Source organism: Ceratotherium simum, chromosome 39 (assembly GCF_057802395.1).
Source record: "Ceratotherium simum simum isolate JZ-2026a chromosome 39, ASM5780239v1, whole genome shotgun sequence".
Taxonomy (NCBI): domain Eukaryota; kingdom Metazoa; phylum Chordata; class Mammalia; order Perissodactyla; family Rhinocerotidae; genus Ceratotherium; species Ceratotherium simum.
The window spans coordinates 11,395,903-11,410,711 of NC_141938.1; the positions used below are offsets into that span (position 1 = coordinate 11,395,903).

Here is a 14,809-nt window from a genome sequence, read left to right on the forward strand (position 1 = left end):
TTCAATTCTCTATCCTCACTGCCTAGAACAGCTCCTGAAACATAGTAGATACTCAGGAAATACATGTCAAGTGAATGGCTGTAAAGGAATTCTGCCCTGACAGATGGAATTCCCTGGGCTAGAGTGATTTTTGTCAAAGGTCCCCCAATGAAGGTGTTTGCAGTGTCCAACCTACATTTATGACCTCTTGGCTGGACGGTCCATGGCCCTCCCTTTTTCCTACAGCCTGTTTCCAGCCCAGGCTTCCCCGAGTGCCCCATTCAGCCTCACACTCACCCCAGAAGAGGAGCAAGATGAAGGTCCACATCGTGCTGTGTTTCTGTCATTCGAAGAGGGGAACCTTTTCTCTGTTCTCCGGGTTTTCAATTACAGAAAGTGTGGGGAGAGGGCAGGGGTGGAGCCAGAATTTCTCAACACTGCCAGAAAATCATAATCTTTTTTGCTGAGTTGCTCCCACTAAATGAGGACAGGGTGGCAAACCCCTTATTTTCTCCTCTCATCACTGTGAAGAAAAATTGGTCTGGCTGCTATGTCACTATGTTCTCTCTCTCCATCTCTCTCTCCTTCCCTCCTGCTCTCTTTTTTCTTTCCCCACCAACATCTACCTCCCATCTCTCATCACCTTCTTCCATTGCACCCAATGATAAATGGGCTTCCACCACTTGACCCCGATGAGGCAAGCCCCAACTCAAGGGTCTCTTCCCAGCCTGCTCCATAAAAATAACCACCATACCTATCATGTACCAGGCACTGTGTAGGCACATTGTCAACAAAATTTAATTTCATCATCATGTCAACATTGTAAAATAGGGATTCCCATCCCCATCTATTTTATCAAAAAATACAAAAGGAAACTGAGGCTTGGAGAAAAGATGTGACGTGTCCAAGATTACTCGGACCTGAGATTTGAATCCAGGACCCTCTGAATCCAAGGTCTAGAGTTTAACCATTTCATCTGCCTTCAGCTCTCCACTATATCTGATCATATCCATCATCACCACAATGCACAACAATACTCCCACCCCATTCCCAGCCCCCCAACCCAACCCAACACACACACATGCACAATCTTATACATATGGAGGTCCAGTAATGCCTTAGTTGGGGTCCCCCAGAAGCAGATGCTGTGACAAGAATTCTGGTAAGAGTAGTTCATCAAGGAGGTCCCCCAAAACTCCAGCTAGTGAGGGGGGAAGTGAGATAGGGAAGGGAAAGAGCCCACAGTGGGTGTGTTATCAAGCAGGTTACACAGTGAGAAACTGGATCTTAATCTCCCTGGCACCTCTGGAAGGCAGCATAGAGTGCACTCTTCAGAGTTATCCCAACTGTGGGGCAAGGGAACTGGGGTGTTTATCCACCAGCTCCCGTCACTCACAGATTGAGGCTCCAGAGTGTAACGCTCTTGATAACAAAATGCAGTGGCTGACAGATGTCAGTCTAGTGTGTCCTGAGGGGTTGAGGGTCACGGGGGTGGGCAGGCACCAAGAGCATCTGCTACAAGCTAAAAAGTGAGATGGAAAGACCAGCCCCAAGTTCTTGGGAAGAAAAGCCCCACTTGTCTTTGCATTCTCCCTTTTGATCTGTGCAAGGCAAGATACCCATCCTGGAGTTATGATCACTGAAGCAGATTCATCAAGGGACCCTGCCCCAGTGAGGCTGCAGTTAAGAGCCAGCATGAAAATGCAGCAAATTCCACCAAGAAGGAGGATAAACAGAGCTGTGTTGTGTTTGAGAAGCACTGGAGGGTAAAAGCAGACTCTGGAACCAGCTTGCTGGGGGGTTCAAATCCCATTTCCACCACTTGCCAGTCATGTGTTGTCCTGGACAGCTTCTCAATCTCTCTATGCCCCAACATTCCCATCTATAAGATGGGCCCAGTAATGGTAGGATCTACTTCGTGTGGCTGACATGAACATCCCAGGAGTGGTCATATGTGACGTGCCTGGAACAGAGCCTGGCACACAGGAAATCTCCAAGCGTTGGCTATCACAGTGAGAGGGTCTGAGGTCAGACAGACCTGGGATCAAATGCTGACTCTGCAAGATATTCCCAAAGTGACCTTGGGAGATGACTTGCCTCTCTGGGCCTCAGTTTCTTCATCTGGAGAGTGGTAATAACAATATGTCCTGTCCCAAAGGATCATTGTGGAAGGGATGTAGTAATGTGGGGTAACTTTGCTACCTGGGAGGGGATGTCGGGACTTGCCCTTTCTTCGCTAATCCTTGTTTGATGCATCCAGGAGTGTGGACCCTAGAGGGAGACAGACCAATGGGGTAGCTTTAACAGATGTCCACAAATTCTTTAATACTCCTCCGTTCAAGAGGGGGAGCCTAATTCCTCTCTCCTTGAGTGTGAGCTGGACTTAGTGACTTGCTTCTAATGAACCGGAAAAGGAGGATGTGACGTTCTGTGATATCTGAGACACAATGAGGCTGTACGAGTCATTGTGGCTTCCTCCGTGCTCTCTCTTTCCAGGATCACTCACTGAGGGGAAGCCAGTCACCATGCTGTTATGACACTCAAGCAGTGCAGTGGTGAAGCCCCCATAAGGAGAAACTGAGATCTCCAGCCATCTGCTTGACTGTGACCTCATGAGAGACCCCAATCCAGAACCACCAAGCTAAGCCACCTTCAGACTCCTGACCTTCATACACTATAAGAGAATAAAAATGTGCTGTTTAAAGCTGTTAAGTTTTGGAGTAATTTGTTACACAGCAAGAGATAACTAACACACCGAGAAGCAATTTTTCCCCGTCAGTAAAATGATGATAATAGCTTCATGAGGTTTGAGGTTTTATATGATAAAATCACAAAATCCTGCCTGACACAGATTAAATTCTCAATAATGTTAGTTGTTATTGTCAATATGATTATCCCGCTATGCTAAATGGCTACAGCTACTCATAGGAGGCACGGTACCAGCCAGAATTGAATTGAAGAGGTCGCTGAAGATCATTTCATCCAGGATCTTCTGAAGTCGGTGAAAGGGTTTAGGCTTTATCTTCAGGGCAATTGAAGGAGGTTCAGGAAGGAAGTAATGGACAGGTTGGTGTTTTACAACACTTGTGCTGTGTAGAGTGGGTGTTGCACAGGATGTGGTCATGGGTGGGGAGACAGGGAGAAAGTGAGGCTGATCTAAGAGAGAGAAAAGAGTGGTGGTGGTCTGGTCTAGGACAGGGGCTGTGGAGATGGAGAGGAATTTGGGAAGTAGGAACAGAATTGGGGTAACATCAGGATGTGGGTGGAGAGTCTGAGACAGAAGGAAGAGTTGACTTTTGGAGGTTGCATTAAGGAATTGGAAGGTTTTCTGATCGAGCCCAGACTCCTCCTGGGGATGGGAATGGGATGAGGTGACGAATGAGTCTTCTGCTGCTGCCATAATGAATCACCACAAACTTAGAGGCTTGACACAACACAAATTTATTATGTCACAGGGCTGGAAGTCAGAGTCCCACATGAGTCTTATGAGGCTGAAATCAAGATGGCAGCAGGTCTGTATTCCTTCTGGAACCTCCAGAGGAGAATCCGTTCCTTGCCTTTTCCAGCTTCTGGAGGCCACCTGCATTCCTCAACTCAAGACTCCTTCCTCCATCTGCAAAGGCAGCAGCATAGCCTATTCAAATCTCTCTCTTCAAATCTCTCTCTCTCTCTCTTCTTCTCCCTCTCTGTCTTTCTCTCTCTCATCATCTCGATAGATAGATAGATAGATAGATAGATAGATACATACATACATACATACATACATACATACATACATACACACACAGATAGATACACAGATACATAGATCACAATCTCTCTCTCTCCCCCCCCCGCCAATATCCTTCTCTTATTCTCTCTCTCTGACCCTTCTGCCTCCCTCTTAAAAGGACCCTTGTGTTTACATCACACCTACCTGGATAATCCAGAAAAATCTCCCCATCTCAAGATCCTTAATTTAATCACATCTGCAAAGTCCCTTTTTCTGTGTAAGGTCATAAATTCACAGGTTCCAGGGATTAGGATGTGGGCAACTTGGGGTGGGGAGCCACATTATTCTAGCTACCACAGATGGGGTCTGGGGTCTTGGTGAGTGATTGAGCACACAAGATGCCATTCACCCTTCAAACCCAAAAGAAGTGACCAAGGCTATAAAATCTGGACCGCAGAGGTCCTTCATGGATGAGGGAAGGCGTAAGGGGAGAAAAAGGGGAAGGATGTGTCAGAGGAAATGCACCATTCCAGTCAAGTGATTGCAGAAACCTAACCCCTTGTGACTTTCCCAGCAAAGGGGAAATCTAAGGACACTCAAGACGGAAGAGGTCAGCCTGGAGGAGCCCCAGAGATGTCACTCATCCTCACACTGTGTGTGGGGGGCTCCAGGGAAGCCCTGCCCACCTTGACCATGCTCCTTCTATGTTCTAAACCCTCCCATGGCTCCCTATAACCTTCAGGATGAAGTCCATGCTCATTAATATGGCACTCAAGACCATGCCTCATGTTACGCTGATTTCCCCCTCTGGCCTCCCCACTTTCCCAAAACCCCAGTCATCCTAAACTAATTGAAGCCCCTTGTAGCAGACACTGTTGATGCCTCCCTGTCCAGCCACCCTTGAGCAGCTGGTGCACCCATCCCCCAGCCTCTGGGAGCATTGCCTGCTCACAGCTCACAGCTTCCCCTTCCCCAGAGGACTGCTTTCCAGCCCAACAGCTGCACAAACCCTCTGACCCAGCCCACAGCCAATAACTGGTGGTCACAGAAGTACAAAAAGCCAGCCCTCGCCCCAAGGTGAGATCAATTCGGTGGTGTTGTTCAGGCTACAGGGCTCCCCATGGGATTAGGCTGAGGCTAGATTCCAACTGAGACCACCTCCTTGCTCAGCTCCTCCCTCTGTCCTACCCTGCTCCCCTCACTCCTCCTCTGCTAAATGCTCTCCCTCAATAAACCCAGTGCACAAGAATCCTCATGGCAGGGTCCAAGTTCCCAGACCCCAGCCAATGGCCAATTATGTTAATATTTTTCTGCACAGGTGATATTCAAAGTATAGGATTCCTGGTCTGGGCAGGGCACTGACCATACAGAATGGACACTGGCTATGAGCCTGAGACAAGATCCTAGAGGCCACTTCTGGTGCCAGCCACTAACTCATCAGTAGCTGGATTGTGGGATATCTTATGACGTGCAGCTGGACTGAAGTCGTGATTTACCAACTAGAACGGAAATATATCCACATATTTTTTTAAGTTTAAGATGTACAATGTGTTGATTTGATACATTTATATATTGTAACATGATTACCACTGTAGCATTAGTTAACATCTCCATCACGTCACATGATTATCAATTCTTTTTTGTGGTGAGAACATTTAAAATATAGTCTCTTTGCAACTCTCAAGTATACAATATGGTATTGTTGACTGTAATCACCATGCTGTGCATGAGATCCCCAGAACTTATTCATCTTATAACTGCAAGTTTGTACCCTTTGGACAACATCTCCCCATTGCACCAACCCCCGAGCACCTGGCAACCACCATTCTACTCTCTGTTTCTATAAGTTCAGCTTTTCTTAGTTTCCACCTATAAGTGAGGTCATACAGTATTGTCTTTCTCTGTTTGACTTATCTCACTTAGCACAATGCCCTCAAGGTCCATCCATGTTGTCACAAATGGCAGGATTTCCCCCTTTCTCATGGCTGAATAATATTCCCTCATATATATGTCACATGTTCCTTATCCATTCTTCTGTTGACAGACAGGTTGTCCCCACATCTTGGCTATTGTGAATAATGATGCAATAAACATGGGGGGTGCAGATATCTTTTCAATATCCTGTTCTCATTTCCTTTGCATATGTACCCAGAAGTTGGATTACTGGATCATATGGTATTTATCCAAGAGAAATAAAAACATACCTCCACAGAATGACTCACACACAAATGTCCACAGCAGCTTTATTCACAATTACTGAACACTGGAAAGAACCCAAACGTCCATTGACAGGTGATATATCTACACTATGAAGCGCTGACTTGCTCAATGATGTGGATGAATCTCTAAGACATTATGCTGAGGAAAAGAAATCTGACATAAAAGACACAAAAGAGTAAATGCTGGAATATTTCTGTACTAGTCAGGGTTCTCCAGAGAAACAAAACCAATAGAGGAGAGAGAGAGAGATCTTAAGGAATTGGCTCATGCTATTGTTGGGGTTGGAAAGTCTCAAATCTGTAGGATGAGCCAGCAGGCTGGAGACTCAGGTGAGACTTGATGCTGTAGTCTTGAGTCTGAAGGCTGGAAACTCAGGATCTCTATATAGAGACTCAGAATTTCTATATTTCTACATTACCATCTGGATGTGGAATTCCTTCCTCTCTGGGAAACCTCAATCTTTGCTCTTAAGGCCTTCAACTGATTGGATGAGGCCCACCCACATTATGGAGGGCCATCTGGTTTTCTCAAAATCTACTGATTTAAATGTCAATCACATCTGATAACTACATTCACAGCAACATCTAGACTGGTATTTGACCAAACAACTGGTCTCCACAGTGTAGCCAAACTGTGTCATAAAGTTAGCCATCACACAGTCCAACAACAGGAAATTCTAGAGGATGCAAACCATATATAGGGGGGAGGGGAGGAACAAATCCGTGGTGGCCTAGGGTGAAGCAGCGGGAGGGATGGATTAGAAAAAAGGATCGAGGAAAGTTAGGGGGACAATGCAAATGTTCTTTATCTTGATTGTGACAGAGGTTGTCAAAACACAGCAAATTTTACACTGTGAAAGGAAGCCGTGTTGTACGTGAATCATCCCTCGATAAAGTTGACAAGATTGGCTTCCAAAATAAAGAGTCCCCACCATTCTGCCAAGTTATTTTATTGCACACTCTACATAAAGGGACCAAATTATTTTATGCTATATAAAGGGACCAAAAGACATGAGTTTTGAGTTTCTCCAGAGAAGCGCGGTCTCCTAAATTTGTTTTCATATGGGTCTTGATCTCATTTCACAAAGATAAATACATTTGACCTTAGAAAGCTAAGAAACAACCTCTAGCTATACCTCCTTAAAAATTAAGATGAAACAACAAAAATGGGTACAGTTTCTGTTTCCTAACTGCACACTGACTGATAAGAAATATTTCTTGGAAACCCCTTCCTCAGCGATAGTTAGAGCTCGGCCACACTCTTTTCAATCTACATTGTGTGCTGTTCTGTGAATGTGTCACAATTTGCTTTCCCACCCCCTTGGAGCAGATTCCTGGTGTTTGCAAGCCCTGCTGGACACACACGCTCCCTCTGCAGATTACTGCAGAAACTCAGTTCCACGAATGCTCTTACTTATCATTCTATCTCAAAGGCAGAAGGAACAGCTAGAGGAACTGTCACCCTAGACCTTCAGACACTCCCAGAAGTAGAACCAGAGGAAGATGTGAAAGTGCATAAGCTTGGAGAGGAAAATAATACATCATCACATTTGCTCCCCAAGCACAGGGCCCACTGGCCAGAATTTCAGGGAAGTGGATCTGCAAGAATCTAGAGAAGAAAAAACATGAGCCTCCAGGCCTAAGCCTCTGAGAAGGAAGAGGTTCTAGAAGGAGAGGGACGTCTGAAGGGTACAGCCCAAATCAGGGACAATAAATTCTGTGAGCTTAGAGGACTGGCTTTTCTGGCAGATACCATGAGTTTCACAGTATCAGTTTGCTAGGGCTGCTGTAACAAAATATGACAGTCTACGTGGTTTAAACAACAGACATTTATCGTCTCACCGTGCTGGAGTCTGGAATTTTGAGATAAGGTGTCAGTGGGGTTGGTTTCTCCTGAGGCCTCTCTTCTTGGCTTACAGATGGTCACCTTCTCCCTGTGTCCTCATATGGTCTCCCTTCTGTGCATGTCTGTGTCCTAATCTCCTCTTCTTATGAGGACACAACTCATATTGGATTAGGACCCACCCTCATGACCTCATTTTACCTTAATCACCTCTTTAAATGCCTTGTCTCCAAATACAGTCATATTCTAAGGTCCCGGGGGTTAGGGCGTCAACATATGAATTTGGGGAGACGCAATTCAGCCATAACATCCGCATTCCAGATCCAACCATGTACTATGTGACCTTAACACGTGACAGTCTCTGTGACTCTCAGTTTTCTCATCTACTAAAAAATATATGTCTACTTCACATAGTTATCATTAGGACTAAATGAAATAATACACGGAAAGCATTTAGCAGAGTAGAAAGTACACAGTAAATATATATCAGCTACTATCACTATTACTATATACTGCATACAAATATGTACATATATTATTTTTACAGGCTATTACAATGAGGCTCTCTCTTAATTTGGCTGCAGCCCCCAAATGAGGGAGAATATAATAAGAGGAAACAACAGAGCTTTATTACTCCATCCAAGCAGAGCTTGCAAAGGAGATGACTAATAATCAGCCTTGTGACTCCTTCCTCAAAGGTTCAGTGACTCTTTCTGTAAAGGACCAGGTAGCAAATATTTTCAACTTTGCAAGCCATAGGCTCGCTGTTGCAACTCTGTTGTTATAATGTGAAAGCACCCACAGATGTTAAGAATGGATGTGGCAGTGTGCCAATAAAACTTTATCTGTGGACACCAAAATTTGAATTTCATATACTTCTGGTGTGTCATGGAATATTATTCTTCTTTTGACTTTCTTCCACCATTTAAAAATGTAAAAACCATTCACAGAAGCACTATTCCCAATAGCCAAAAGGTAAACAGAGCCTAGATGTCCATCAATGGATGAACGGATAAACAAAATGTGGCATAGCCGTACAATGGAATATTATGCAGCCATGAAAACGGGTGAAGCACTGACACGTGCTACAATGTGGTTGAACCTCGAAAACATGATGTCCAGTGACAGAAGACACAAAAGACCACAAAATGTATTATTTCATTCATGTGAAATATCCAGAATAGGTAGGTCTAGAGAGATAGAAAGCTGATTAGTGATTTCTAGGGGCTTGGAGAAGGGAGCAATGGGGAGTGACTGTTAAAGGGTATGAGGTTTCCTTTTGGGGTGATGAAAATATTTTGGAACTAGATAGAGGTGGTGGTTGCACACTGTGAATGCACTAAATGCTAATGAATTCTCCACTTTAATTGGTTAATTTTATGTTATGTGAACCTCCTCACCTCAACAACAACAAAAAATTGTAAAGACCATTCTTAGCTCATGGGCTGTACAAAAACAGGTGAGCCAGATTTGACCGATGGGCACGTGTTTGTACTGTTGAGAAGGCAGAGAAACATATTGGAGGTGGAGGGGTCTCTGCCCAGAGCCTTCTGGCTGTGGCTTGAAGGCTCTTCCCACTTCTTTAATCCCTTCCAGGGGGCCTCAGCATGAACTGTTGAGTCAGTACTCTGTATCTTCTGGAAGAGAAATGCTTTGATCCAAAGGAATGACTCACTAATGGTGGAATTTCAAAGAAGTCAGGCATGAGGCAGATTTTCTTTCTCTCTTTTTAAAACCAGTTTACTGAGGTATGATTGACATATAAAAAGCTGTACGTGTTGAATGTATACATTGCGATGGATTTGAGGATGTGTTTCTGCCCATGAAACCATCACCACCAACAAGGTCATAAATACATCCGTCACTTCCCAAAGTTTCCTCCTGTGGCAGATTTTTATGTAGCTCAACACCCAATCTCAAGGCATATAGGAGTTGAGGTTAAAAATTGGGGGATTTTTTGTTGAGAGTTATTAGCTGGGAAAACCCCGAGTGGGGGCCATTGGGGACTGAGGAGCGAGTTCCCTCTGACAATGTTGAATTTTATCTGAGTCCTATGATCCTGGAAAAAGGGAAGCTTAAGAAATCATGCCCCTCCCACATTCTTTGTGTTCCATAAAACTGCAAGGAACCACTATTCCTGTATATCCTAGATAAGGCTCACGGATGCCCCCGTTGTTGACCAATGACACAGCCAGACACAGACCCCCCCCCCAAATTCCCATTCTTTGCCTCATAAATGATTAGCTGAACTGCTTGTCCCCACTGATCAATCAGAACAAAATGCTTGTTAACCAAATGTTGATTAAGCTTCTCTCCTTCTCTCAGGCCCCTGAACTGCGGCTCTCCTCACCCCGAGCCAGCAGACAACCATCTTTAATCTACCACAGATCTAGACTCAGAAATGTGAGGCTGCAGATAGAAAGTTTAAAGAGCACACAGAGAGAAATTGTATCCACAGTGTGAATAAGATCTCTTACCGGGTCGGAGACTCACTAGTTGTTCAGCAAACTGTTTTCCCTTTGTTTATAGGTACACAGCTATGGTTCATTTCCCAGCCTCCTTTGCAGTCAGGTATGGCCAGGTGACCGAGATCCAGCCAATGGGAACACAAGGGGAAGTGACGGACACTGTTTCCAGGCACGGCCCATAGAAACATCTGCCCATCTTCCAAACCTCCACTTTCTCTCTTGCCCCATCTGCCAGCCAGATACAGGACCCGGCAGAGGATATCGGGGGGTGGGGGGTCTAGGGGATGACAGAGCCGTGAGACGGCAGAAGGCTGGGTCCCTGAATGACTGCTGGACGAGATCTACTTGGGAGAGCCACCCAACCGAGAACACTCACATTGGACTACTAAGTGAGAAATAAGCTATTGTGTTAAGCCATTGGGAGTTGAGGACTTGTTTGTTACAGCAGCTACCATTATCTACCCTAAATAAAACATCCAGAGTGTAGAAAGAGGAAAGTCTAAAACAGAGCATTTGGAGAAGACAGGAGCAGAGACGGGGCTCACAAAATAAATTGGAAAAGACTGGCCAGGAGGTAAAGAGAAAAACCAACCGGGAGAATGATGGCAGCCAGGGACCAGGACATGGGAGAGGCAAGAACCCAAAAGGAGACGTTGGAAAGACCACAGCCTACAACGGGCTGGGCCAACGAGAACTGACAGAGAAAACGGAAGCCTTCCTAAGTTCCGAGTACAAGAAGAAGAAAGCAATTGGCCCCATTACTGAGGGGCACCATTGTCAAGGTTACAGACAACTGACAAAGCGGAAGTCTTCAAATCCTGTTTACCACTTTTCATCTTTATCACAGAGAAAGGGCAACAAGGGACTGAGAACCAAGATGAATTAAAGCTCCCGAGAACTAGCCACAGGGTCAGACAGAGCTTGCAAAATTCAGTGCTGTTTGCTTTTTGTGTGTGTGTGTGAGGAAGATCAGCCCTGAGCTAACATCCGTGCCAATCCTCCTCTGTTTGCTGAGGAAGACTGGCCCTGGGCTAACGTCTGTGCCCATCTTCCTCCACTCTATACTGGACGCCGCCACAGCATGGCCTGACAAGCGGTGCATCCGTGCGCACCTGGGATCAGAACCCAGGCTGCCAGCAGCAGAGCGCGCGCACTTAACCGCCACACCACGGGGCCGGCCCCGTGTTTGCTTTTTTTTTTAAAACATCGTAGGGAGACAGAGAAGGGGAGGGAACCCTTTAGTATAAAGATTCTGCCCCAGTTTTCAAGTCATCCCGGAAAAGTGTAGATCAAACACCTGATACTAATTCCAAGTCAGCCACTCCCATTCTTAAATCTGAATTCTCTCTCAAAACCCTGCATCCGTAAAAAGGCAGTCAGATTTCACCGAGCTTAGCTCAACATCGCTAAGCATTAGGGAAATGCAAATCAAAGCCACAATGAGAAGCCACTTCAGACCCATTGGGATGACTATTATGAAAGAAAAGAAAGAGAGAGAGAGAGAGAGAGAGAGAGAGAGAGTGAGAGAGAGAGAGAGAGGGAGGGAGGGAGAGAGGGAGGGAGGAAAGTAAAAGAAAAAAAACAGAAAATAGCAAATGTTGGTGAGGACGTGGAGAAATTGGAACGCTTGCCCATTGCTGGTGGGAACGTAAAATGGTGCAGCCACTGTGGAAAACAGTCTGGCAGTTGCTCAAGAAGTTAAACATAAAATAATCATATGATCAAGTAATTCCACCTCTGGGTATATTCTCAAAAGAATTGAAAACAGGGACTCAAACAGAAATCTGTACACCAGCGTTCAAAGCAGCACTGTTCACAATAGCCAAAAGGTGGAAACAAGCCGTGTCCCATCAACAGCCTGACTTCGAGTCTGCCCTGAATGGTCTGATCTTTCCGGAACAGTCTAAGCGAAAGCAAGCTTTGGGTGCTGAAGTCAAATCAGCGACGGCCACTAGGGGGCAGCACACAGCTTCGGATTGGCGCTGTGGAGACCCAACGGGGAAAGATCTCTGGACCCCGAGCCCCCAGTCACAAACACCAGGGAAACACAGAGTGCGGGGTCACTGAGGACAGTCTTTACTCGGGTCACTAGTCCCCGTGAAGTATGACGGGGTCCCACATAAAAATCTGCCACAGGAGGAAACTTTGGGAGGTGATGGATACGTTTGTGGCCTTGATGGTGGTGTCGGTTTTATGGGCAGAAACACATCCCCAAACTCATCACGGTGTATACATTCAACGCGTACAGCTTTTTATATGTCAATCATACCTCAGTAAACTGGTTTTAAAAAGAAAGAAAGAAAATCTGCCCCTTGCCTGACTTCTTTGAAATTCCACCATTAGAGAGTTTTTCCTTTGGATCAAAGCATTTCTTTTCCAGAAGATACAGAGTACCGACTCAACAGTTCACGCTGAGCCCCCTGGAAGGGATTAAAGAAGTGGGAAGAGCCTTCAGGCCACAGCAAAAGGCTCTGGGCGAAGCCCCCTCCACCTCCAATATGTTTCTCTGCCTTCTCAACGGTACAAACACATGTTTATCCTTCAAAGACCCGAATCCAGCCTCCCCTTCCAGGAAACCTCTCATCCCTCTGGGCTCCCCCAGCTCTGGGTTTCTCCCTCTTCCCAGCTATCAGCAGAGGAGGCTGATGCACTACTGCTGCCGTCCACCGGGCGGCAAGCTTGGCTTTAATTTGGCGCTATCGGCGTAGGCAGGTCCGCCTGTATCCTCGGGATGCTTATAAACGTCCCTATATGATCCAGTGGGTATCTGTGTTTAAAGTCTGTCCACAAATTTCACATGTGGATGTCTTCATCTCAGTTTGTAAGTTCCCAGGGCAGGGCATGTGAGTGAGTCTATTGGAGGGGGGGTGTGTGTGTGTGTGTGTCTATTTCGGGGACCGCTCGCTGTGCATGGAGGTAGACTTGTGAGTGTTTAGGGTGTGTTTCTGTGCCTGGCTGAGCGTCTACATAAGCCAGCGTTATACGTGCACGTGTGCATATGCGAGCCCACGCAATTGCCTGTTGGCATTTTTGCATCTGTGTGTTTTCGTAGTTATTTTTCAGTCTGTTTTTGATGTTTCTGTGGCGGGTGGGGAGTATTTGAGTCTGGAGCCTGTTGGCTTGTTGCAATGGGGGCAGTATTTCTGTGCCTCTGCATCTGTAGAGCTGTCTGCCTCCTACTGTATGCAGCAAACACCTTTTGTCTGTCTGTGTCTGTGTCCGTCTGTGCGCTTGCTTGCCAGTCATGTGAGGAGGGCGGGGAACATATATATTCACGAATCCCTATTTGGTAGATTTGCCGTTTGTGTATATTTGGGCGACTGTGTTTCCTCGTGACAATCCGTGCGTCTGTTTGGCCTGTTGCATGTGGGTCTATCTTTATGAGGGCTGTTATAGATTAAATTGCATCCCCCTAAAAATTCACATGTTGGAGTCCTAACCCCCAGGACCTCAGAATGTGACTTTATCTGGAAACAGGATCTTTGCAGATGTAAAGAGTTAACGCTGAGGTCGTACTGGAGTGGGGTGGACCCTTAATCCAATAGGACTGGTGTCCTTATAAGGGGGGGAAATTTGGACACAGACACGCACATAGGAAGGACGCCCTGTGGACACTGGAGTTGTGCTGCCGCAAGCCAAGAAACCAGCAGAAACTAAGAGATGCCTGGAACAGATTCTTCTCTGGCATTTCAGAGGGAACACGGCCCTGCCGATCGATACCTTGATCTTGGACTTCCGGCCTCCAGAACCGTGAGACAGTAAATTTCTGTTGGTTAAGCCACTCAGTTTGTGGAACTTTGTTACGGCAGCCTGAGCAAGCTAATACAGTGCTTGCGTGTACATCCGCACACCTGTGTGTATGTGTGGGTGTGTGTGGGTGTGTGCTCCAGGGCAGCCAGATATAACTGACAGCCAATGCCAGAGCACTTCTGAGTTAGGGGCCTGTTGGCTTGTTGTAATGGGGGCAGTATTTCTGTGATGAGGGAAGCAAGGAGGCTATGGGAAAAGTGACATATCTAACTCAGTCTTGGTTTGGAGGGATGGTCAGGGAGGGCTTCCTGGAGGAAGAAACATCTATACCCTAGATTCCTTTGAGCCTCTCTGTGCATATTGGGGTGACGGCTGTTCCCTCGAATCCAGCTTCCCAACCATCAGCAGAGCACACCTGAGGCCCCTCATCATCTCCACCATCCCAGCAAGAAGCACGCTCCTCCGGCAGGTGTATCCAGGAAGCCACCACCCCCTTTCTCTTCCTGGTCCCTCTGGGGGACACATAAGAAGGCAGATTCTACATCAGGCCTTCTTGGGCTTGGTCCAACAACCTCTCCAGCCCCTCCCTCTCTCTCTTCCCCTCTAAGCAAAGTAAACCCCTTGTAGTTCCCAGAACCCACGAGGCACGCTCTTACTTGCACCTCCCCCTAAAAAAAATTTCCTCCCTTTTTCTTAGATAACTCCAACTCCTTGTTCAGGTACCACCTGAGATGTTTCCTCCTCCTGGAAGCCCTCCCTGACTATACCCCCCAACCCAAGACTGGGTTAGATATGTCTCTTTTCCCACAGCCTCCTTGCTTCCCTCATCATGAAACTC

At 46.3% G+C, this 14,809-nt stretch overlaps 1 protein-coding gene across 1 annotated transcript in view; it reads right to left on the reverse strand.

Moving 5' to 3' along the window:
* Positions 1 to 365, reverse strand: part of ADGRE1 (adhesion G protein-coupled receptor E1) — a 66,657-nt gene extending 66,292 nt beyond the window's left edge. Inside the window, exon 1 of the mRNA XM_087425616.1 lies at positions 277 to 365. Within this exon, the coding sequence (XP_087281742.1) occupies positions 277 to 307 (31 nt within the window). The 5' untranslated portion in view covers positions 308 to 365. The remainder of the gene's footprint in view (positions 1 to 276) is intronic.
* Positions 366 to 14,809: the final 14,444 nt, after the last annotated feature.